Source organism: Salvelinus alpinus, chromosome 23 (assembly GCF_045679555.1).
Source record: "Salvelinus alpinus chromosome 23, SLU_Salpinus.1, whole genome shotgun sequence".
NCBI lineage: Eukaryota > Metazoa > Chordata > Actinopteri > Salmoniformes > Salmonidae > Salvelinus > Salvelinus alpinus.
This window is the reverse complement of record NC_092108.1, coordinates 38090388-38116677: the sequence shown is the minus strand read 5'-3', so window position 1 is coordinate 38116677 and position 26290 is coordinate 38090388. Positions and strand designations below refer to the sequence as shown.

The 26290-nt window shown below is 41.3% G+C and overlaps 1 protein-coding gene and 2 non-coding genes across 4 annotated transcripts in view; 2 read left to right on the top strand and 1 right to left on the bottom strand.

Annotated features, from left to right (window-relative positions):
• Positions 1–1260: 1260 nt before the first annotated feature.
• Positions 1261–1333, bottom strand: trnav-aac (transfer RNA valine (anticodon AAC)). Its single transcript has one exon. It is a non-coding gene; the product is annotated as a tRNA-Val (tRNA).
• Positions 1334–5431: 4098 nt separating this feature from the next.
• Positions 5432–5503, top strand: trnag-ucc (transfer RNA glycine (anticodon UCC)). Its single transcript has one exon. It is a non-coding gene; the product is annotated as a tRNA-Gly (tRNA).
• A 3302-nt stretch (positions 5504–8805) lies between these two features.
• LOC139550910 (glypican-5-like) overlaps positions 8806–26290 on the top strand; it is a 245809-nt gene continuing 228324 nt past the window's right edge. For both annotated transcript variants that reach the window (XM_071362168.1, XM_071362167.1), the window contains exon 1: positions 8806–9278. In XM_071362168.1, coding sequence (XP_071218269.1) covers positions 9110–9278 — 169 coding nt within the window. In that variant the 5' untranslated portion in view covers positions 8806–9109. The remainder of the gene's footprint in view (positions 9279–26290) is intronic.

Below are 26290 nucleotides of genomic sequence, written 5' to 3'. Positions count from 1 at the left end.
AAAACTGACCATCCTACCAATCCTCGACTTCGGTGATGTCATTTACAAAATAGCCTCCAAAACCCTACTCAATAAATTGGATGCAGTCTATCACAGTGCCATCCGTTTTGTCACCAAAGCCCCATATACTACCCACCACTGCGACCTGTACACTCTCGTTGGCTGGCCCTCGCTTCATACTCGTCGCCAAACCCACTGGTTCCAGGTCATCTACAAGACCCTGCTAGGTAAAGTCCCCCCTTATCTCAGCTCGCTGGTCACCATAGCAGCACCTACCTGTAGCACGCGCTCCAGCAGGTATATCTCTCTAGTCACCCCCAAAACCAATTCTTCCTTTGGACGCCTCTCCTTCCAGTTCTCTGCTGCCAATGACTGGAACGAACTACAAAAATCTCTGAAACTGGAAACACCTATCTCCCTCACTAGCTTTAAGCACCAGCTGTCAGAGCAGCTCATAGATTACTGCACCTGTACATAACCCATCTACAATTTAGCCCAAACAACTACCTCTTTACCTACTGTATTTATTTATTAATTTATTTTGCTCCTTTGCACCCCATTATTTCTGTCTCTACTTTGCACTTTCTTCCACTGCAAACCAACCATTCCATTGTTTTATTTTTATTTATTTTTTATTTATTATTATTATTTTTTTATTTTTTATTTTTAATTTTTTTTTTTTTTACTTGCTGTGTTGTACTCACTTCGCCTCCATGGCCTTTTATATTTTTATTTATTTATACATATATTTGTTTGCCTTCACCTCCCTTATCTCACCTCACTTGCTCACATTGTATATAGACTTATTTTTTTTTTTTCACTGTATTATTGACTATATGTTTGTTTTACTCCATGTGTTGTTGTATGTGTCGAACTGCTTTGCTTTATCTTGGCCAGGTCGCAATTGTAAATGAGAACGTGTTCTCAATTTGCCTACCTGGTTAAATAAAGGTTAAATAAAAAAAAATAAAAAAATATGGTTGTTTAGCTCTGGGGAAGAGGTGTCCAGGGGGCGGAGTGGGATTGTTTATTGCGGTCATGCAGACTTGTCCAATTAGTTATTTGGTAGAACAGAAAACGAGCAGTACTCCAGACCTCCAGGGTAGGATTTGAATACCCCAAGGAATAGATTTTTTTTCCTAGGGTGATGTAAAAAGTGTTTCCGCCCGGTCTCGAACCGGAGACCTTTTGCGTGTTAGGCGAGGGGTAGGATTTGAATACCCCAAGGAATAGATTTTTTTCCTAGGGTGATGTAAAAATTGTTTCCGCCCGGTCTCGAACCGGGGACCTTTCGCGTGTTAGGCGAACGTGATAACCACTACACTACGGAAACTGGAAATATTTGGTTAGAAGTAATTGTAATGAATGGGATTCGCAAAAATCTTGCAAACGGTTTATAGGATAGGTACATTAAGTAATTGATCTAGATTATACTGTTATTAGCCTATTGGACATGTTATTTAAAGAAATGGTCTAGGATTACTATTTGCACTCACATACATTTTCAATCTCAATCCTTTGTATCACAAGGTTAGAGAAGGCCTGCTTAGCATTTTCATGTTGCACACTAACATCAAATCAAATCAAATTTAATTATATTTGTCACATACACATGGTTAGCAGATGTTAATGCGAGTGTAGCGAAATGCTTGTGCTTCTAGTTCCGACAATGCAGTAATAACCAACGAGTAATCTGACCTAACAATTTCACAACAACTACCTCATACACACAAGTGTAAAGGGATGAAGAACATGTACATAAAGATATATGAATGAGTGATGGTACAGAACGGCATAGGCAAGATGCAGTAGATGGTATCGAGTACAGTATATACATATGAGATGAGTAATGTAGGGTATGTAAACATATAAAAGTGGCATTGTTTAAAGTGGCTAGTGATACATGTATTACATAAAGATGGCAAGATGCAGTAGATGGTATAGAGTACAGTATATACATATGAGATGAGTAGTGTAGGGTATGTAAACATTATATTAAGTGACATTGTTTAAAGTGGCTAGTGATACATTTTTCGGCTTTCTAGCCACCGCCGATCCACTTTTCATTTTCCATTTGTTCTGTCTCTCTTTTTACACCTGGTTTCACTCAACTAATGACTTGTTTATATTTAACCCTCTGTTCCCCATGTGGTATTTTGTGAGTGATTGTTTATTGTATTTTCGTTCTGTCATGGTGTGCGTGTATTTGTTATGTATATTTGACATTTTGAGTAAAAGTACGTTGATTACTCATATCTGCTGTCCTGCGCCTGACTCTACACCAGCTATACCTAGGACCCATTACACTCAGTTTGATGCAAGCCTCCTTGGCGCCCCCTGACAACCGTGCGTCGAGGAAATTTCTGGTTGCAACAACCAATCATATCGCCGTCCGCAACATAGACGTTGCAAAGAATTCCACTCGCCAACCAATCCGAGACGCCAGTGCAACCAAGAAGTAATCAATAATTAACCAATGAGGATATAGCTATAGCGGGACCTTTAAACTCTAGAAGAGGACCATGGAAAAATATATTTCCTCTCAGGTAATTTTGTTCGGGAGTTATCTTTATTTTCTGAAGTAACGTTTACTATGAGCTATGGCGGGACCTTTAAACGCTAGAATATAATCATGGAAAAACATATTTCCTCTCAGGTTATTTTGGCGAGATATCTTTCTTTTCTGGAGTAACGTTAGCTACAATTATTGTTGTCTGCCGTTTTCATTCATCATCATCATCGATCGGAATATCTAGCAGGTAAAATCAGTGTATTAGGCTACAGTACTATGTTAGCACGGTTATCAAGAGTTACAGTGTCGCTACAGTAACGCTATCTAACGCGTTAGTGAACTGGTGTTTTGACACTGACACATGTTATCGAAGTAACGTCAGCTAGCTTAACGTCCGATGACTCTGACCATCAAAATATTCTGTTAACCCAACTATTTCCATACTAAACTGGAGTTATTATTTGCTTATTACAATAGCTAGCAATCTAAACAACGTGTATTTTTATTTTTTTATGTTTATTTTATTTTATAGCTAATAGTTGTTTTTCAAACCTCTTATTTTCTCTTTTAATTTAGGTATTTGGACTAGACATAGCTATAGGGCAAACACTGTCTTGATATCAAATAGGCTAGGGTCATCATGTTAATTATGAATCAAAAGGCACAAGCCATATCCCATGCTCTTGCTTATGCTGGTGTGTCTGTTTGTGGTATAAATGTCCTTTAGCAAGTAGCTTAAGATAACACAAGTAGCTAGAGTTTATATACTTCATTTTATTGTTCCATCTATTAATCCAGTCTGCTCACTGATTAAAATGTATATTCTTTATGCTTATTAAATACAAACTTTCCCCTTTATGTTCACAGCAGACATGGAGCCCAGGTTCAGAAAACTGCCAAATGGAAGCCTTGTCTTAAAGGACAGTAAGGATTCCAGGAGTTACAGGACAAAAACGACTAAAAGTGCATAGAGCAGGGCTGTGTCTCCAGTCAAAGTGGTGGATTCAGCCAGGAGGGCTGTACTGCTCAGAGGTGGCAACCCAGCAAGCAGGGCACATTTGCTGGGTCAGCATGAGATGCAGTTTGCTCTTTAAAAGGGGCAGACCTTCAAGTGGGTGGTTGAAAATGTGCTGGCCTGGGTATTTGGTGACATCGATGCAGAAAGAATCTGCCTCAGCCAGTGAGGAGTGATTTCAAAAACCATGCTGCTAATAAGATGGCTTTCAAGGAATACATGGAGCTCTTCCCTGAGGGCCGGTTGCGACAACCAATCATAACCAAGTCCACCACCCAGCCATCCTCCACCACCCAGCCATCCTCCAACACCCAGCCATCCTCCACCACCCAGCCATCCTCTACCACCCAGCTAAAAAGACCAGATGACCACTTGTTCCCAGAGGTCCTCAACATCCTCACTCAGGTCATTGCTGGTTGGAAAACTACGCCTCTCCCAGAATCTCGACAGCACAATAAGGAAGCTCATTGTTAGCCGTGAATCCTCCGAAACACAACCCAGCCAAGCTGCACTGCTTCTTGACACAATGCTTAACCCTGAAGCCAGCCGCACCAATGTGTCGGAGGAAACGCCGTGCACCTGGCGACCGTGTCAGCGAGTACTTCGCTCGGCCCGCCACAGGAGTTACTAGTGCCGGATGGGACAAGAACAACCCTGCTGGCAAAACCCTCCCCTAACCCAGATGACGTAGGCAATTGTGCGCCGCCCCATGGGTCTCCCGGTCGCGGCCGGCTGTGACAGAGCCTGGACATAAAAGAGCCTGAACTTAAAACATGATCTCTAGCGGCACAGCTAGCCTTAGACCACTGCGCCCCTCCGGAGGCACGGTAGGATAGTCTTAATCGTAGATCGTCCATTTTATTTTCCAGTGATTGCACGTTGGCCAATAGAACGGATGCTAGTGGAGGTTTACTCACTCGCCTACGAATTCTCATAAGGCAGCCTGATCTCCGCTCCTTTTTTTGCCGTCTTCATGCAAATTATGAGGATTTGGGCTTGTTCTCGAGAAAGCAGTATATCCTTCGAGTCGAAATATATTAGCAGCAACATTATGTACAAAATAAGTTACAAACAACACAAACAAAAAAGCACAGTTGGTTAGGAGCCCGTAAAACAGCAGCTATCCCCTCCGGCGCCATGGGTTACACATGGTGTACACGGTCCAACGAAATGCTTACATGCTAATTATTACAGGGACAGGGCTAGGGGTTGAATTATTCTTTATCACAACGATCATACTCTCAGTTATGATAATTGCTTTGATGTTCAATTAATGGTCTATATGTACATGATAATAAATTGACCAATATTGAATTGACCAGTCAAAAACATTCTTGTATGATATAATTATCAGTTCTAACAGAAGCCTCCTTAGCGCAGTAGGTAGCGCGTCAGTCTCATAATCTGAAGGTCGTGAGTTCGATCCTCACAGGGGGCAGTGATTTTACCAACAGTCTCTTTAGCCCACGCGAGAGTAAAATGTAGGCAAGATAATTGAGTGTTTGTAGTTTGCCGAATGTAATTTTTTTTAAATATCAAATTCAAACACTTCAATTGGCTAATGTTAGGTTGTAGAGCTGCTATAATGCAAAGTGTTTGTTACAATGCAAAGATTGTTTAGCCTAACATTAAAATGAAATTGATCTGGTAATGTAAGACATAGGCTTTCTTTCACTTTCACTTTCAAAAGCGGACAGTTACATCTAGATACGCAGTCAAGCGTTGGTGGTATAGTGTTTCGCGTAGTTGTATTCTGATGTATGGACTCGGGTTCGATTCCCGGCCAGTGAAATACGATATTTTGTTTGAATCACCCTTTGAAATTAATCTCTTCATGTAGCTTGTTAGGCATATATTTTATGTCACTTTCAAAAACTGGATACTCCAAGTTAATTTTCAGCCAAGCGTTGGTGGTATAGTGGTGAGCATAGCTGCCTTCCAAGCAGTTGACCCGGGTTCGATTCCCGGCCAACGCAGCTGATTTTTGTGTTAATAAAATATTGAAGTTTTATTCTATTCATGTGATTTTTACTCTCTTTTACTTTGTTCTGTTGTTCTATCGCTTTCTTTTTATCCATCCAGCCCTGAGTTCTGTTTCATTGACATGGCATGCGGTGTATTCAAAGGGCGAGGATGGGGTGGCCTGAAACTACTCTGCCATGCGTTCTCTCAATGATTCAGGCTGCAGCATGTTTTTCTTTCGGTAAACAGACTTTATTTTTATTTGGACTAATAACAGTGTATCACTAACGCACATATATTCAATATTAATTTTTTAAACATAAAATGTTGATAGTCAAAAGCCCCTTGCAGGTATAGGATGTGTCTCGTTGCCCCTGACAACGGTGAGTCGAGGAAATCTCTGGTTGCGAAAACCAATCATATCGCCGTCTGCAACCAAGAGCCCGCCTGCCCGACTACTCTGCCTGTCCTGACCCTGAGCCCACCCGCCTGCTGTCCTGTACCTTTGCCCCACCTCTGGATTACTGACCTATGGCTGATTTGACCTGTTGTTACCTGCCCCTGTTGCTATAACAAATATTGTTACTTTGACAATCTGCATCTGGGTCTTACCTTGATTCCTAATAGATATAGATGATATCTGCATTTTCTGCTAAAAAGAAAGTGAAAATCTGACTAACTTATTCTATGAATGTAAATCTGTGATAGAAAAACCTTGCAAAATACTTATTTACCATTATGAACACTATCCATGTTTTTGACATGAAGGATATAATATGTTACTATTGCAATGATAACAAGACCATTGAAATTATTGGGATTTTAAACAATTATTTTTGCCAAATACTTTATTTACAACATTTTTAAATTCTATACCAAAATTACAAATATTTTGGATTGAATTTAATAATCTTAAAACATTATCCATAGTGAATAACATCTTCCTGAATCATTATGATATTTTTTTCTGAGTGAATACAATTGCACTAGAATTGTCTTTTTTTTTTTAAATAATTTTTAAATATATTTTTTAAAATGTTATTTATATGTATTTATTACTTTCTTGTTTATACCTGTGTTTTGTTTTGTTAAATGTTTGATGTAGGGATGTAAATTGTTTATTTTGTATGATGAATAAATAAAAAAATAAAAAAATATCAGAGTACAATTATTGTAGGCATTGACAGGCACAGGCGGTCTTTCAATCATCAAAGGGAGCCGCGTTTGCACTGTGTTGATAATTTCTGGTGAGTTATTTGCCAAGTTATATCATATATTTGTTCATCAATTAAAATTCTGGAAAGTTCATGGTGTGTGCATCACCTGCGTGTGCGCCAGTGGGCTGTTGTCAGAGGAGAGAGAGAGAGAGACATTTGCGCAGCAGGTCAAATAATGATATACAGACTACAGTAACTAGATAGCCAATTCAAATCATATTGTGTAGTTTGGCAGGGTTATTTCGATAGTTAACTATTTAGCTATTAGCATGTATTCATGTCGTGTCCGATGTCCTAAAATAACTTTTAACCGCAAATGGCCAACACACAGTTGATATGGGTGGCAGTTGATGAAACCAACGCTGCATACCCGGTTGTAAAACCGTCTCTCAAGCGCTCAAAATTTGCTAGGATTCTCTTCTATTCAATACTGGCCATGTAATTCTGATAAAGTTAAAAGAATATATGATTAGAATAGCCTAATTGAGAAGTAACTCCTATGCTGTCATGATCTCCCCTGAACACTGAATATTTTAACCTTACAAATAGATAAACGTCTTAGTTCGCTACCTCGCCCACCCTAGCCATTTAATCTCTGGTTCATTGAATGAGGGAATCATTTTTTATAAAGACATAAAATGTATTTGGTTGTAATTGTAGTGTTGCAGGGTGGCCAACCCTCCTGGAGAGTCCTCGGGAGATATTTGATGTGCAGGCTTTTGTTCCAACCCGGCTTGAAACCCACATTGTAAAAAAATAAAATAATCAGCTGCTCAGCAGGACCTTAAAAACTGACTCTGGTGTGTTTTGAGCAGGGTTGGATGAAAAGCCTGCACACCCAGTAGCTCTGCAGATGGAGGATTGACGGACCACATGTGTTTTAATCAGTAGCCTATCAGTGCAGTATTTTACTTTGTGGGGGGTTAAGTGCCTTGCTGGCCACAACGCAGGACATATATAATACATGGTATCAGAGACCAGCAGCCTTCCATTGTCAGTACCAGTGATAATAATTCATGTTATTTTGCGAAGTGGTTCTTTGCATCATATCACACAATTTGAAGTTACCTTTTTGGCCCATGGTGTCACAGATTTTTGTTTTTAGGGGGGGAGTGACTTGAGTTTTCGGACATGTAAAGAATCAGTCCTACTTGCCCGAATGACAAGTGGCGAAAAAAGTTAATGTAGAGCCCTGGTCTAAAGGGATAGTCCATGGTAGGCCGTCATTATGAATAAGAATTTGTTCTTAACTGACTTTCCTAGTTAAATAAAATACATTGTGTGTTTTGCTGCAATTTCACCAGCAGAGAGCAGTATAGTACACTAAACAGTCCTGTATTTGCTCCAGCACGGTTGTCAGAAAGTTCGTTTATTCCTTAATCACAGGCAAAATAGCCATTTACAGCTGCGTGTTCGGGTAAGTTTTTCACTGTCACCATTCACCAAAATATTATTCAGTCATCTGGAATTTGATTCCTAAGACCAAATAGGCCTATTTGCATAATACATCATTGTTTAAAATATTTTTATGAAAGTTGTTTTATAAAGAGCCTGATATGTCAGATTGTCAAACTCAAGTGACACTTTGAAATCCATTAAATATGTAAATGTTGAATTGATCAACCATGCACTTTATTGAATAGGATGTCATTATCTATACTGTTTTATAAACTGGGTGTTTCGAGCCCTGAATGCTGATCGGCTGAAAGCCATGGTGTATCAGACCATATACCACCGGTATGCCGCAATATTACTTCTTACTGTTCTAATTAAGTTGGTAACCAGTGTATAAAAGCATTAAAGGACCTCGGGGGTTTGTGGTATATGGCCAATATACCATGGCTAACGGCTGTATCCAGGCACTGTGTCGTGCATAAAAACAGCCCTTAGCCATTGTATATTGGCCATATACCAAATATACCAAATATAAATATGCAACCCACTGGGCATAGACGTTAAATGAACGTTTGTCCCACGTTGGTTTAACCTATTAAATGATTAAATGAAATAGCCCAACCTGAAAATGAGATATTATTTATTCATATCTGACACCCGTTAACTGATCAAAGAGGGTGGGGGGAGAGTGAACGCGTATGCATAGCTTCGGAGAGAGAAGCGCATGGCTTGGGGGAGAGAAGCATGCACGCAGTCGAACAGCGCCAGTTGAGTGTGGGACGTCTACCAATCTTCGTCTACTACAATACCGTCTCTCCCCTCCTCAAGACAATATCCTATAGGCCTTTATGCATTAAAACCAATAATGTGAGAACCCGATGCAGACCTCGTGTCATGGACGTTTAATTGTAACAACCGTTCCATTTTATTTGTGTCGTACATTTTCTTAACCGGCGGTGGAATCATCGATTTACACTAACCTACTGACACCTGGATTGAGATGCGGCAATGTTCAGAGCAGTATGCACACGTGTAAACTTCTGCTGGTTTTGGCTGGCTGTTCTGTTTCTGCTGAAAGTAGAGGATGTTGGCGCGTACAGCTGTCATGAGGTGAAGACCGCTTTCCAGGTGCGACAGATCGGTCCGCTGAAGTGGGTACCGGAGACACCTGGAACAGGTAACTAACTGTCTGCCTTTCCCGCGGGTCAACAGTGACAGGCTACGTTTACATTTAGTTCTGCACATTGCAGCGAGATCATGCCGACTGATAGTTTTGCACTCAAATAGAAAAGCATTTCTATTGCATTGCTTTCTAGTAGTGTTAGTTCATTGTAGCCTATTCACATCTAAACGCTGTTGCTCTTGTACGCTTAGCCTATTGAAATTACAATTCTGTAGGTACATGAGAAGTGTTACGCATGTTAGAAGGCTAACACAGCTCATTTGTCAACACTTTCGATCAAGAAAATGCACAGGTATGGAAAAGGAGTTCGTGAAATTTAGATTCACAGTCGGTATTGTCATTCATCATGCTCATGTCAAGAGCGCACGTGTTTGAGAGGAGTCATATGCTGAGAGTCGGTGTAAAGGAATACTAATTGACAGACACCTCCACGGTTTTGACTCAGCCCTGACAGGCGAACAGCTACAGGATGGTGTTATGAAAACATACAGTGATCTCGCCGATTAGACAGGCCTACAAACGTATAATCTGCTCATACATGTTGCACTAGAGGAGAAGGTTCTTCTAGGGCCTTTGAACAGGTGTTTTGCCATAGGCATTTGTCACTTTATCAAGAATTACCATACTGTATAAAGCACAAACATTTGGATTTCTTATTGTAAGAGCATGCAATGCAACTAACTGCTACAGAGGTATTATATAGCCTACTGAGAATTGTTTTAATTAGAATGTTTTGATATCACAGCCAAGCATCCCTGTATCAATTTGGCAATAATATTGAATAAATAACTACAATCTTAAAATATTAAAATATTTCACAGGCCCAACCAGCTGCTTACCAAGCAAACATTCTGCCTTGAGACATGAATGAATCATTTTGCTAATTTCGTTGTCAGAGCGCTCAGCAGTGAGACACATGTGACTTCTGAAGCTCAAGCTTTGAGCTGGAGAAAACCAGAGGGAGGAGAGAGTTTCTCATAGACTAGACCGCTTTTCCCAAACTCGGTCCTGCGGAACCCCAAGGGGTGCATCTTTTGGTTTTTGTCCTAGCAGTACACAGCTGATTCAAATAATTAACTCATCATCAAGCTTTGATTATTTGAATCAGCTGTGTAGTGCTGGGGCAAAAACCAAAACATGCACCTCTTGGGTTCCCTGGGACCGAGTTTTTGGAAACGCTGGACTAGAACCTCTCTAGAGACAAGGTTACTGATGTTTTCCTCCGATTTCTCCTCAGAAGTCAGATTTCTCTTAATAATTTCATGCCTGCGTGATGCTGAGATCTGATACTTTTGGACCTATTCAGAACAAATACGAAACAGATAATTGGAAGCGAAGTTGAGTGCAAGTTTGAGGCTGATACAGGATAGGCTTGTGGACATCATCTACCGTATGTCTTCATATCTGTATGGGACATCAGGCAGACAGTAGCAGTAGGGCCAATATCGTCTTATAGAGGTTTGGCTACACCACAGGTCCACGGTCAGCTTTCTTGGTTAGCATATAATGACTAAGATTAGGAAACCTGATCCTAGATCTGTTTTTTGAGGCATAAACTATCTGGTGCTCTTAAAGGGATACTTCGGGATTATGGCAATGATGCCCTTTATCTATTTCCCCATAGTCCGATTAACACGTTGCTACTTTTTTTTTATGTCTCTGTGTCAAGTATTAAGGAAGTTAGAGGTAGCTTTGTGAGCAAATGCTAACTAGCTTTAGCGTAATGACTGGAAGTCTATGCAGATACTCATAGACTTCCAGTCATTGGGCTAACGCTAGTTAGCAATTGTGCTAGCGCAGTTAGCAACTTCCTGCAAACTGCACGCAGAGACATAATAATGGTAACCACAAGTTCATCTGACTCTGGCCCAGATCTCTTAAGAAGCAAGTGGTGAAGACTGTGGTTTGGGCTTCTATCCAGCAGCTATGCTGATTTGATTCAAAACTCATTCCCTGGGGAGAGCTGGTGGTTTGAACCCAAGGATCCCCAATTGGTAGCGGCTAATTTGGGATCCTGGGGGTCAAACAGGAAACAAAACACAACAAATAATATACATAACATTACATCATCTCTGTCTCACGCTTCAGAAATAGCAGATGTCTCTTCACAGTCCCTGTTGTTCCATAAGGTGTTGCTTTATCTGTTATTTTAATCTGTTTGTATTGCTAGCTTGAGTTAGCTGGGGTGGCAGAGAGTTCCATGTAGTCATGACTCTATTTAACGCTGTGCATTTCCCAGATTCTGTTCTGGACTGGGGACTGTGAAGAGACCTCTGATTGCGTGTTTTGTGTTGTACCGATGAGTGTCTGAACTGTGTGCCAACTGCTTGAACAGACAGGTCGGTGCCTTCAACACATCAACAGCTCGCACAAAGACCAATAGTGATGCAGTCAATCTCTCCTCAACTTTGAGCCATTAGAGACTGACGTGCATGTTGTTGACATCGCCCTCCGTGTACAATTTAAGTGCAATACGTGCTTTTCTGTTCTGGACCAACTGCATTTTACCTATGTCCCTCTTTGCTGCACATGACCACACTACTGGGCAGTAGTCCAGGTGCGACAAAACTGGGGCCTGTAGGACCTGGCTGGTCGATTGAGATGTCAAGAAAGCAGAGCAACGTTTTATCATGGATAGATCTCTTCCCATTTTAGCAACCATTGAGTCTATATGTTTTGACCATGACAGCTTGCTATCTAGGGCTACGCCCAGCAATTTAGTGTCCTCAACTTGCTCAATCGCCACATTATTCAATACATGATCTAAATGAGGTTTAGCATTGAGCGAGTGATTTGTCCCATAAACAATGCTTCTCGTTTTTGAGATATTTAGCACCAGCCTATTGCTAGTTTATCCATTCTGAAACTGACTGGAGCTTTCTGTTAAGGGTGTCAGTTATTTATTTTACTGTCGTAGCTGACGTGTATACTGTTGAGTTGTCAGAGTACATAAACACACAGGCTTTATTCAAGGTCAGTGGAAGGTCATTAGTAAAAACAAAACAATTGTCCAAGACGGCTGCCCTGCGGTACACCACACTCAAACGAATTTGAATTAGAGGGTTCCATTAAAGAAAACCCTCTGTGTTCTATTCGATAGGTAACTCTCAATCCATGAATAGGCAAAGGATGCAAATCCATAACACCTACGTTTTTTCCAGCAATAGGTTGTGATCAATGATATTCAAAAGCTGAATTGAACAAAACAGCTCCCACAATCTTCTCACTATCAATTTCTTTCAGCCAATCATCAGTCATTTGTGTCAGTGCTGAGCATGTTGAGTGCCCTTTCCTATAAGCATGCTGACAGTCTGTAGTTAATTTGTTTTCTGTAAAATAACTTTGGTTTTGCTCAAACACATTTTTTCCCAACGTTTGCTAAGCACTGGTAACACGTTAATCTTGTCAACAAAAAATGCATTAAAGTGGTTGGTAATATCAAAGGGTTTTGTTATGAACAAGCCATCTGCCTCAATAAAAAATGTAGAGCACATTTCTGCAGCATTAGTAAAGATGTGATCAATACATGTGGATGACTTAGTTCCTGTTCTGTTTGTAAATACCCTGGTAGGTTGACTGAATTGCAGGCACTGGTTACAGTTTGAAGCTTCTTTTTGAGTGGACAGCTTGATGACAACCAGTCAATATTTAGGTCACCCCAAAAATATACCTCTCTGTTGATATCACATACATTATCGAGCATTTCACACATATAGTCCAAATACTGACTTTTAGCACTCAGTGGTCTATAGCAACTTCTTACGAGAATAAGCTTTAGGTGAGGCAGATGAACCTGTAGCAATATTACTTCCAAATAATCTGACATGAGACCCTCTCAGCCTAACAGGAATATGAATCTGGACATGCATGGCAACACCTCCACCATTTGCATTTCTATCTTTCCTATATATTCTACGATCATGTATAGCTACTACTGCATCATCAAAGGAATTATCTAAGTGTTTCAGATATGGACAGAAAGTACGTTGTAACTTTCAAGAACCTTGTTTCTCAGGCTATATATGTTAATATGGGCTATTTTTAATCCTTTTCTGGGTTGCTTGTATGTTATTAGTGCTATTCTGACGGGCTGATCCGAGGTAGACATGTCAGTGACATTTATATTTGAGCCGAGGAACAGGAACATAGGAACATAGATTAGGTTACTTACATTGACTGCACTTATATTTCTCTGGGATATAATACGATATCCATGTCCTCTGTTGCTTATTATGTCAGGGAGGACTGGTGCGCTACCAAACCCAGACCGTCAGTCTCTTACGCAGGCCGCAATGTTGATGTGGATAATCCCGGGAACCCCTGCGGTTAAGGTGAATCCCGTCTCTTTTAAAGAGAGTTGGTTGTTCCCACAGCAAGTCAAAATTGTCACAAAAGGAGACATTCCTGTCTTTGCATAGTTTCTTCAGGAACTCATTTAGTGCAGCGAGGCGGCTGTAACGTTCCGAACCCATTCTAAAGCACAGCAGGGGGCCAGAGAAGATTATTCTCTTCCCTCTGCCAACAAGGGTGTTCAAGAGAGTGTTGTAGTCTTTCATCAGTTCCCCAGATTGCCTAAAGCGAATGTAGTTAAAGCCAATGTGAGTGACGATGTTGCCAATACTAGAGTAGTTGGCTAGAACTGTGGGCAGGAGGGCGCACACGCGCTTGGTTGGGGCACAGGCACCTGGTTGACAGTGGACCTTGGTCGGCCCTAGGGCTGTTGTAGTGACCGTATGATTAACGCCACACCGGCGGTCACCAGTTATGAAGGCAGTCAAATTCCACATGACCGTTTAGTCACGGTAATTAGGCATCTCCAAGCTCTGAGGCTGCTTGTCATTAGTAGTCTACCAAACTTGCTAACTGCCTTGTACTCAGCACTCTATTGTTCTTTTAATCACTCTTACATCAGTGCAAATGTAATCGAAAATCGAATCAAACACTTCATGAGAGCCCATGTCTCATTTTGCGCAACATTTCTATAGGCTATGCAGTTGCGGGAGAAAACAGAGTGATGGCCTCTAATAAAAAGAGGAGGTTTTCATCAGCTTTCTATTGGCTAGGCCTACTATATTTATTACTCAACTTTCCTATTATTAAGCACATTGCTTATATTTACAACAGGAGTATAGTCTACCTGGCTGGGATGAAAATAAACCACGGGGAAAAGCGTCCTCCATTCGCTATTGAAGTGCATTGATGACATTTTTCTGCTTCCCCTGTTTTGTTACAGGTGCATGATAATGGTCCATTCTAAATCAAAATAAATGTCACACATATTATTTAGTATATGTAAAGACAAGATTAGTCAAGAATAGTCTGATGGGTGACAATACTAGCCTATGAATTATATATTATCACTTGTGAATGATGCCCAGCATAAGAAACACATTTTTTTTTTATGCGACTTGTTTGAATCATAGTCACACACCTCATGTAGCCTACCCCATAGGCCTAATCATTTTGATAAGGTTTGTATCACAACTAAAGTGGCCAAATAACTTCTTAAAATTAAGCACATTCATCTGCTTTACAAGGGGTGTAGAGCCTCACTGGCATACATAAGCAGCATGTGAGTTTCAAGTTTAGGGAAGATCATTTTCACCATAAAAATGCACCTTTATAATAAAAGCATTACATGCATAATCACATTTGCAGTCACTTTTCATAATGGTGTTTTCCGCTAATGGAACATTCACGCTTGTAGCCTACTGCCATGTGCACATTGCTGCGCTTATAATGTGAAGAAATAGTCTAATAGCTTATCAACATTTTAAGCTAAACGTTCTGATCAGTTGCGTCAGGCTCTTAGCATAAAAAAAGTTTTTGTTGATGCTAGTGGTTGTATTCATTTGGGCTCTATCGCTTCCCACAACTTTTTTGTCCCAGACTATGTTTGGAATATTTATTTCTCGCACAGAATAGAATAGGTAAACTTTTGTACTATGGGGGATAGTAGATTGACATAGGCTAGTGCTTTTGCTGTTCGTTAGGCCTACTCATCTTGTTGGCTGACGAAAAGTAAATGTGGACAGTTCTTCCAATATCTTCAATATGTACCTCGGAATTGGATGAGGACGCATGCAGTTGGGTCCCCGATGTGTCTGTCTTAACTTGTAGCCTGTGAGAAAGACCCGATCACATGACGAAGAGCCATGTGAGTGAGAGACACTTTGGATTGCACAGCATACTCAGGGAGATTTACACAAAGCAGCACTCCGGGCCGCAAAAGGCATGGATTAAAAAAATTATAATAATTTGAAACTCTGTTTATTCAGTTTTACACACAAGACAACACAGAAAAATATAAATAATATACTCAACTAGAAAAAATACAAATAAAAAAATTGCTTTAAAGATACCGTACTTTAGACAAGTTAAACACACCGGGCAGAATGCTACACAGATTAAAGGGCAATCTGTAGTACAGTGACAGAGCAGACACCTCATCATTGTTCCTGTAAACAGACAAGGTATAGGGGTGGAGAAATGCAACCACTCACAGACAGTCAAGACCACAGACCGACCATCCACTGGGCCAAAAATAAAGTTTACAATGCTTTAAATAATAATATTTTTAATTTTATGTAAGCATGAAAAAAAAACAACAAAAAAACAGGGCAAAACAAGCTCACATTTTAGTCTCTGACCCGGCAAGATGAACGAGGCATCCGCAGGTCACAATCAATAAGCACATCAACCTTAATGCCCCCCCCCAGAAAAAACACAAAGAAATGCTCATCCAGCCCTTAAGTCGCAGGGGAGTCAAATACAGACTTATTTTGGTTTTAATATGAATGCCATCAGAGGATGGACTGTTTAAAGTAAGACCGGAATGGAGCCCAAGCCTCAAAACAGTTTGGGGTTCCCACGTGAATTGAATTACATTTTTTCTAGTTTCAGAGAGCATAACACATTTCTCATAACACAATATTTATAAGACGGGGGAGCTGCCATCTTCCAGTTCTGTAGTATTAGCCATCTAGCTAAAAGAGTTGAATAAGCAACAGTGTCCAACTGGATTCGTGACAGGGGGGTACCTATGGGCAGGACTCCAAAAAGGGCTGTAAGGGGAGACGGATCTACAGTGGGGCAAAAAAGTATTTAGTCAGCCATCAATTGTGCAAGTTCTCCCACTTAAAAAGATGAGAGAGGCCTGTAATTTTCATCATAGGTACACTTCAACTATGACAGACAAAATGAGAAAAAAAATCCTGAAAATCACATTGTAGGATGTTTTATGAATTTATTTGCAAATGATGGTGGAAAATAAGTATTTGGTCACCTACAAACAAGCAAGATTTCTGGCTCTCACAGACCTGTAACTTCTTCTTTAAGAGGCTCCTCTGTCCTCCACTCGTTACCTGTATTAATGGCACCTGTTTGAACTTGTTATCAGTATAAAAGACACCTGTCCACAACCTCAAACAGTCACACTCCAAACTCCACTATGGCCAAGACCAAAGAGCTGTCAAAGGACACCAGAAACAAAATTGTAGACCTGCACCAGGCTGGGAAGACTGAATCTGCAATAGGTAAGCTGCTTGGTTTGAAGAAATCAACTGTGGGAGCAATTATTAGGAAATGGAAGACATACAAGACCACTGATAATCTCCCTCGATCTGGGGCTCCACGCAAGATCTCACCCGTGGGGTCAAAATGATCACAAGAACGGTGAGCAAAAATCCCAGAACCACACGGGGGGGGGACCTAGTGAATGACCTGCAGAGAGCTGGGACCAAAGTAACAAAGCCTACCATCAGTAACACACTACGCCGCCAGGGACTCAAATCCTGCAGTGCCAGACGTGTCCCCCTGCTTAAGCCAGTACATGTCCAGGCCCGTCTGAAGTTTGCTAGAGAGCATTTGGATGATCCAGAAGAAGATTGGGAGAATGTCATATGGTCAGATGAAACCAAAATAGAACTTTTTGGTAAAAACTCAACTCGTCGTGTTTGGAGGACAAAGAATGCTGAGTTGCATCCAAAGAACACCATACCTACTGTGAAGCATGGGGGTGGAAACATCATGCTTTGGGGCTGTTTTTCTGCAAAGGGACCAGGACGACTGATCCGTGTAAAGGAAAGAATGAATGGGGCCATGTATCGTGAGATTTTGGTGAAAACCTCCTTCCATCAGCAAGGGCATTGAAGATGAAACGTGGCTGGGTCTTTCAGCATGACAATGATCCCAAACACACCGCCCGGGCAACGAAGGAGTGGCTTCGTAAGAAGCATTTCAAGTTCCTGGAGTGGCCTAGCCAGTCTCCAGATCTCAACCCCATAGAAAATCTTTGGAGGGAGTTGAAAGTCTGTGTTGCCCAGCAACAGCCCCAAAACATCACTGCTCTAGAGGAGATCTGCATGGAGGAATGGGCCAAAATACCAGCAACAGTGTGTGAAAACCTTGTGAAGACTTACAGAAAACGTTTGACCTCTGTCATTGCCAACAAAGGGTATATAACAAAGTATTGAGATAAACTTTTGTTATTGACCAAATACTTATTTTCAACCATAATTTGCAAATAAATTCAGTAAAAATACTACAATGTGATTTTCTGGATTTTTTTTCTCATTTTGTCTGTCATAGTTGAAGTGTACCTATGATGAAAATTACAGGCCTCTCTCATCTTTTTAAGTGGGAGAACTTGCACAATTGGTGGCTGACTAAATACTTTTTTTGCCCCACTGTATATCAGTGTCATATATATCAGAGAAACATTTAAATATTAATTCCCAGAAACCTGACGGTTTGTGACAGCCCCAAAACATATGATACAGTGTGGGTTGGTTCCGTTTTACATCAGACACAGGTAGGATCAAAATCAGAGAATATTCTTCCTAGTTTGGCCCCGGACCAGTGGATGCGGTGAACCACCTTGAATTGAATGAGGCTGTGTTTAGTGCTTAAAAGAGGACGAATGCACCCTGTGCAGCACAGATTCCCAGGTGTCTTCCCCAAGTTCCTCCCCTAAATCCTTTTCCAATCGAGTCTTTAAAGGCACCAAAGAAGGGTTCTGTAAGTCATTAATGATTGCATATACATCTGAAATTGCATCCCTAGGAAGCTTGTTCAGCTCAAAGATGCTCTCTATAGCTGTATTCGCAGGTCTATGGGGAAATTCATGTGTGTTAGCTCTGACAAAGTTCCTAGTCTGGAGATAGCGGAAAAAGTGGTGTTGGGGGAGGTTGAACTTTTCCTGTAGCTGAGCAAAAGAGGCAAATGTATCATCAAATAATAATTGGGCTAGTGAGGAGAGGCCTAGTGAGTGCCAGATGCCAAAAGCCCCATAATTCAAAGATGGAGGAAATAAAATGTTCTGATTGATTGGGCCTGATAGAGAAAAGCCTCGGAGGCCAAAGGCTAAACGGAACTGATTCCAAATTTTAAGAGACCGCTTTACAATTGGGTTGACACACCTTTTGCCTAGGGACACTGGGAGAGACGAGCACAACACAGAAGAAAGTGCAGCAGGTTTACACGAATCAGACTCTATCTGGACCCAGAGTGGTCTAGAGCCAGTAGGATCAGTCTGCAGCCAGTACAAAAGGGCTCTGAAATTTGCAGCCCGATAGTATGTCTGAAAATTTGGTAGAGCTAAACCCCCCAATGCCTTAGGCTTCTGAAAATGTTTTCTACCAATCCGTGGTACCTTACCATCCCAAATAAAATAGATGAATGTTTGATCCAGTGAATTAAAAAAGATTTTGGAATAAAAATGGGTAAACATTGAAAAAAATAAACACATTTGGGCAAAACACTCATTTTAATGACATTAATCCTTCCGATAAGAGAAAGAGGTAGCGAATTCCAAAAAGTAAAAGATTGTTTCAAACGGTCTGCTAGAGCAACAATGTTTTCCTAAAACAAATTTGAATATTTCCTTGTCACTTTAACTCCCAAGTAGGTGAATTGATCCTGGACAATCCTAAACTGAAAACTTGTAAAAGAGCACTTTAAAGCAGCCTTATTTACAGGAAAAAGCTCACTCTTGCCTAGATTCAGCTTGTACCCTGAGATTGATCCAAACCTTTTAAGAACAGATAAGGCACGTGGCAATGAGGTATTGAGGTATTGTGGTCCTGGGCTGGCGTGGTTACACGTGGTCTGCGGTTGAGAGGCCGGTTGGACGTACTGCCAAATTCTCTAAAACGATGCCTTATGGTAGAGAAATGAACATTCAATTATCTGGCAACAGCTCTGTTGGACATTCTTACAGTCAGCATGCAAATTGCACGCTCCGTCAAAACTTGAGACATCTGTGGCATTGTGTTTTGTTACAAAACGGCACATTTTATAGTGGTCTTTTATTGTCCCCAGCACAAGGTGCACCTGTGTAATGATCATGCTTTTTAATCAGCTTCTTGATATGCTACACCAGTCAGGTGGATGGATTATCTTGGCAAATGAGAAATGCTCACTAACGGATGTAAACAAATTTGTGCACAAAATTTGAGCGAAATAAGCTTTTTGTAAATATGGAACATTTCTGGGATCTTTTATTTCAACTCATGAAACATGGGACCAACACTTTACATGTTGCATTTATAGTTTTGTTCAGTATATTAACAGTATTGCATTTTTCATGTAGCCTAATTTTGGCCAGCTAATAGCCTAACCTCAGATCAAGCAACTTCACGGACTGAACGTTCAAATCCTGTTGCTACAGGATTATTCTGCTGCGACAATACTGGTCAAACTAAGATCATACATCTGTATCATCACCAGGGCTAACTGCACTCCTGTCTCTTTTCTCTTCCCTGTGGTTCTGTTTCTCTTCGTGACGTGTGTGGTAACATTTGTCTGTCTTTCCTTCTCATTCCTCTTTCCTTCTCATGCCTTCACATGTGAAAATAACACAAAGGAATGTTTAGACGACAAGGTGGTTATCATCACCAAGGCCAACCCGAGCCGCTCTACTCTTTATTCTACTCTTATTAGCTATTCCATTTTTCAAATATCTGCGGTTTGGGAAACAGAAATAATGTTTGCCGTCTTGAGAAACCCCGACTGTTCTGTGTTTCTACGCCCGGATTGATTCCTATTTAAATTGAATAAGAACATTGTGGATGTAAAAAAGAGTTTTGATCTCAGGCTTGCCCTATCCTAGAAACCGTTGTGTGTCCTTTGAAACGGAGCAGATGACTAGCTGCTTCCAGAGATGACTCAGATTCATGTGACATCTAATACCGATGTGGACACAAACCACAGCCACTGGCAGGCTGTGTCTCGCTCTGCGCCACATCCAGGGGTAGAGGCCACTGCCACTTAATGTTGTCTGACTCGGTTTGCTGTAACAGGGAGAAGAGCAACAGATAGCCTCCCGCCGAACATACCTAGAGGTGCATCCAAACCACTCAATATGTTTGTTTTGGTGGCGATGGCGTCGTCCCGGGCAACGGAAGTTGCATGTAATTTCCAGGCAGAGCTCCTTGTGAGACAACGCAGGGGGACTGGGCCTTGTGAAGATGTCACTAGTCTGAGTGGAAGCATTTGAGCCGCTGCATGACAAGCGTTTACAGCATGCAGTGAAAGTGCAGCAGGCAGGGTATAGACAGCAGCTGACAGGCCTAGAGGATAGAGTGAGGTTTGGACTGATATGTGTGTTTGTGATTGGGGACAAAGTGAGAGCAGAGGCATAAGGTTGGAATGACTGGCATGTGTTGCTGTGTTTCCATCCATACTGTACTGTAGAGAGGGAAAGTCTACTGGTCTGGGTTTCCATCCATACTGTAGAGAGGGAAAGTCTACTGGTCTGGGTTTCCATCAGGCCTCTAGGTCTGACTGTCCTCTTAAATTGAGTGCTCTACATGTTTCTCCTTTAGTTTTCCATCTAATTGGTCACCTTCTATTTTTCTATCTCTCTCACTCACTTCCTCCACCTCGCCCTCAACTCCACTACCCCCAGCTAATTCAACACAACCATATTTGCTCTAAACTCTTGTTTGTTTCTTTTTATTTGGAGTGGTCCAGAAGAGATTGCTTTGGGTCAGGCCCGTTCCCTCTTCAAAGTGCTGACCAGGGGATGGGGGGGAGAATATGAGGGTGTGTGTGTGTGTACAACTAAGACTCTCAGATCAAATGCCAAGCATAGCGACGCTTGATATTTGAAGTGCCGAAACCTTCGCTTTTTTAATAATTCTGTGTTTGCTTTAGGTTTACAGTGCTGCGTTTCATTCACGTGTGGTGAACTGATTTCTCATCAAGCGCCGTAGGAGTCTGGCTGCGGGGAACATTAGAGCCAGCCAATTGGACACGGGGTAGGGATGCGCGGGCTAGCTTGTTTGTTCACTCGCACCCGTCCGCAATTGCAATAACCCGTCTGCAACCGCCCGACTATAAGTGAAAATCTGAGGCCTGCACCCGACACTGATCCACAAAAATAGAAAATGTGTCGTACAGTCAGAGATAGCGCAGCAATTTTCTTTACAGACCTTTTAAGACAGGCCTATGTTTCTGCATATCATTTCCGACATTTTGGTAGGCTATTTGTTAGTCAACTTGAATATAATTAGGTACATGCAGCTTCTCTTCTGTCATTACTTGTTGCCCTAGAATACAAAATAATCCCTTGCTCACCAGAATAATGTCATAAATCAGTAGAATGAATGCTTCAATCTAGTTGACATTGGTAAGGTTTTTCTCTTTCATCTCTGCTTCTCTCCTGCAGCAAAGACATTTAGGGACCAACGAGAAAATGCAATACATTCCAAATTACATCATTTTTAAGGAAATGAAAAGCTGTGAAAACATGTTTCTGGAAAGATTTCAGGTCAGTTTGGATGCATATTTAATGTGGTTGAAATACTATCAGCTTTTATGACGCTGATAAGGATAGAATCTTTACAGACGGTCCCTAACTGCGCATTCATTCTCTCAAGATGCTGAAAGAAAGAAATATTAGTTCCCCACTCCTGTTCCCGATTAAAAATGTACATTTGGTGTATCATTTTACTGCAAGAAATGATTAATTCTGCAGGAGTTAATATTATATTAGGCTATATGAGAGGTTACAGACCTATTGTCAGTGTCCAGATTTCATTTAACCCATCTGAACAGTAGCCTACAGTTCCCTTGACGTGCCATTTCGAAGTCCCCATCTTGTGACTGTTGAATTTGTTTAGCGCCTCACAATCATTACGCATAACGTAGCCAGCACTGCTATCATCCTCTTTTACCACTTCACCAAATCTTTCCCAATCATTAGGCTAATGTTCTGGCCCTTATTTTCAACTCTCCATTTTGAAAGATTTTCTAAAAATCCGACATTGTCCCTTTTTTCCTCAGTGGATTGACATGATCTTTTTCTGCCCAAGTTCCCAAAAGCAATTGGCAATTGGAGTGTGGCGCGGCGGTCTAAGGCAATGCATCTCAGTGCAAGAATCCAAGCTGTATCACATCCGGACGTGATTGGGAGTCCCATAGGGCGGCGCACAATTGGCCCAGCGTCGTCTGGGTTTGGCTGGAGTAGGCTGTCATTGTAAATAAGAATTTGTTCTCAACTAACTTGCCTAGTTAAATAGAAAAACACATAAAAACTAAAAAAATATTTGGCATGCTACAATAAGGCCCTAAAGCTTAGGCTTAGACTACGCACTAATGCCAGATAAAAAATAATGAAAGAAAACCCTCAATGTAGCCTATAGATATGAATTGCACAAGAATTAGACATTTATACATTTTTTATGCATTGTTTACTCTTTATTCAACCCGCCCGCCACCCACCCACTCTTCATACACAAAATATTTCATTAGCCTAAACACGCCCCGCAAAGCGCTCCATATCGATATTACGAGGGCTTGCTGATCTAGCGCTTTGGAGATATATCAATTAGAGGTCAGGCGTGGAGCCGCTCCATTCATAAGCACACACGCGCTACAGTTGGCAGCTGCTTCCTTGGCCTGTTTAGATATGGCACCTCTCATCACTGTGTGGCTCAAATAATGAAATTCTGCGGTCTACCCAGGCTGCTCAGATCACAACACAGTTGCATTTTTATTATCAGTTATGATAATGTAATATGAGAATGCAACTTACAGTCTACTTACACATTCAGTCTATGTGGTACCATGTGGGACTCAAACCCTCAACTTTGTTGCTGCAAGCACTAGTGTTCCTATCAACCGAGCCATCGGAAGTCATTGTTTAAAAAAAAAAAAATTTGAGTTTAGCATCTCTCCAACACAAAGACGGGGCACGTCATGTGTTTATGGGAAGGTATTGGGATGGGAACGCAACATGTTATCACATGTTGCCACATCTTTGCCTGGTTACAACATCAAAGCATCTGGCAGCGACGCAAAGCTAATGATGCCCTTTTATTGGCTGCAGTTATTTTAGGCTCGTTACAATAGGCCTTCTTACACATTGTGCACACACATCCCCTCCCACCCCACCCTCCTCTATACTCAATATAAAGCCTCAGTCTTCTTTGGTATGTTTTTCTCTACCCCAACTTACTGACCACCTGCTCAGTAATTATCCCAGAAATGTCTCAGCTTTATCTTTCATAAAAGAGGAGATGTGTGGCTGTAGGAAGACAACACAACAAACAAACTGCCATGAGATCGAGTTGGAGATACAGAAGCACTTCAAAAGTGTTCAATGAAAGTATCTCCACTGCCACACATTACCATCTCACATACTGTAGATACAACTTTACAGCGTCATTTGGTCAAAGGCAATATTGTTTGTTCACTGTCTGTAGTCTTCACAACGTACGTTTGGCATGTCCTCAGCAGGTCTGTTGCAGAAACAAAGGTCATGTGGTTTGGTAAGAAGAATGCCCCTCTCCCCACAGGTGTGATTACTACCTCTGAGGGTTTAGAGCTTGAGGTAGTCACCTCATACAAGTACTTGGGTGTATGGCTAGGCGGTACACTGTCCTTCTCTCAGCACATATCAAAGCTGCAGGCTGAAGATAAATCTAGACTTGGTTTCCTCTATCGTAATCGCTCCTCTTTCACCCAGCTGCCAAACTAACCCTGATTCAGATGATCATCCTACCCATGCTAGATTACGGAGACGTAATTTATAGATCGGCAGGTAAGGGTGCTCTCAAGCGGCTAGATGTTATTTACCATTCGGCCATCAGATTTGCCACCAATGCTCCTTATAGGACACATCACTACATTCTATACTCTGTAAACTGGTCATCTCTGTATACCCGTCGCAAGACCCACTGGTTGATGCTTATTTATAAAACCCTCTTAGGCCTCACTCCCCCCTATCTGAGATATCTACTGGTCTATTTTTATGTAGTTTTGTGTTGTCTCTCTTGTCGTGATGTGTGTTTTGTCCTATATTTATATTTATATTTTATATTTTTTTTATCCCAGACCCCATCCCCGCAGGAGGCCTTTTGCCTTTTGGTAGGCCATCATTGTAAATAAGAATTTGACTTGCCTAATTAAATAAATGTTAAATACAAAATAAAAATGAATTAAAAAGGACTGCCCTCAGCCCTTCTAATGTCCTCAGTCCAATCCCTGTCCCAACAGTGTCATCCCATTCTGAATCTGCTTAATAGAGTCGGGCTAGACTCAGGATCTCTTATTGGATTTCAGTCTAAGTCGGGCTGGTCTGATGGGTGCTTATTGGATACTAGCCTCTGCCGAGTCCCCAACAATCGGATGTTCTGTTTTTTAGGGGAAATGGAAAGAGAGCCTGTGACGTGACTTCCGCTTTTGGACGTTAACAAGGCGACACTCCATCTTAACTCCTCCACATTTACCAGATTGGTTGAACAGTGTAGAACAGAACCTCCCCCCAACAGTTGTTTTCTTCTTGTCAAGACCAGTATGTAGGGGATCTAGTTTCAGGCAATTCTTTTACATCTGCTACGTTAGGTTTATTGATTTACCACCCAGGCTACCTTATTGGGTGTCTGTTCTGAAGTGTGAACTGGCCAATTATTTTCCTTTGTTAAACTTGTTCCATAACATCAAACAGGCAACGACTACCAGGTAGATTTGCTTTTGTGTCATTGTCATAAGCTCCTTGTCATAACCGTTGTCGTAACGGCTGGATTTGATGGAAAGGCTGGGGTTGAAGTGATCTTTTGTTGCGTATGCTCCTTTGCTCCTCATGCAAAGGCATTATGACAGGATGAAGGTGTCGGCTGTAGAGCCTAGCAGGTCATCTGGGAGAGTAAGCCCAGTTGTAAGGCACCTCCCCCTTATGAAAAAAAAACGACTGAATTACTGCACAAACACTTTAGTGCAGTAGTGACTATGTAGAGACTTGTAGGGATTGTTTAGTGAATGTGTAGTTTATGCACTACTCAGGATACGCAAGTAGAGTTTTGTAGTGTTCAGTAGGAAAACAGTGTTTCCAGTAGTAAATAGGTAGATCTTTACTACTTGATGTTGGTAGTAAATAAGTAGTCACAAAAGAGTACACTGGCTTTTCGCGACCGCAGAAGACAATGAAGGAAGTAGTTGGTTGTTGTTAGCGAGCTACTGTTTTTGACGATCCGGAATGTAATCATCTTCCATCCTTTTATCATCCTGTCTTTCATAGCCCTTATGCTGGCAACATCTGTACGTTTAACTTTCCTTTATGTTTTATGAATACTGTCATGTCGTTGCATAGCCGTAAATCCAAGATAGCGTAGCAGTCAGGCGTCTTTGTCTTCGTCTTGTCGTGTCCCGTGTATATATCTTTTTATATCCTTTTTCTTCGCATATGTTTTTAAAAATGTTCTTAACCTCAACTTCAACATAGTCTCCTGCAACCCGCCTCACCCAATGTGGTATGGATCTGCTATTTTCTTTACTTTAGAACCGGAACCCCCAAAAAAAGCTAGCCAGCTAACTAGCTACTAGCTAGTAGTCAGTTAGCCACTGCTAGCAGTCATCAGCTAACAATTAGCCCGGACAACTCCTGCCAGTCTGCACAGCGCGCGCAGACTCCATATCTCCATATCTCCATACCTACCACAAGCTCTGAACCTTTTCACCTGGATCATCGCAGCTAGCTAGCTGCTATCCGAGTGGCTACTCCT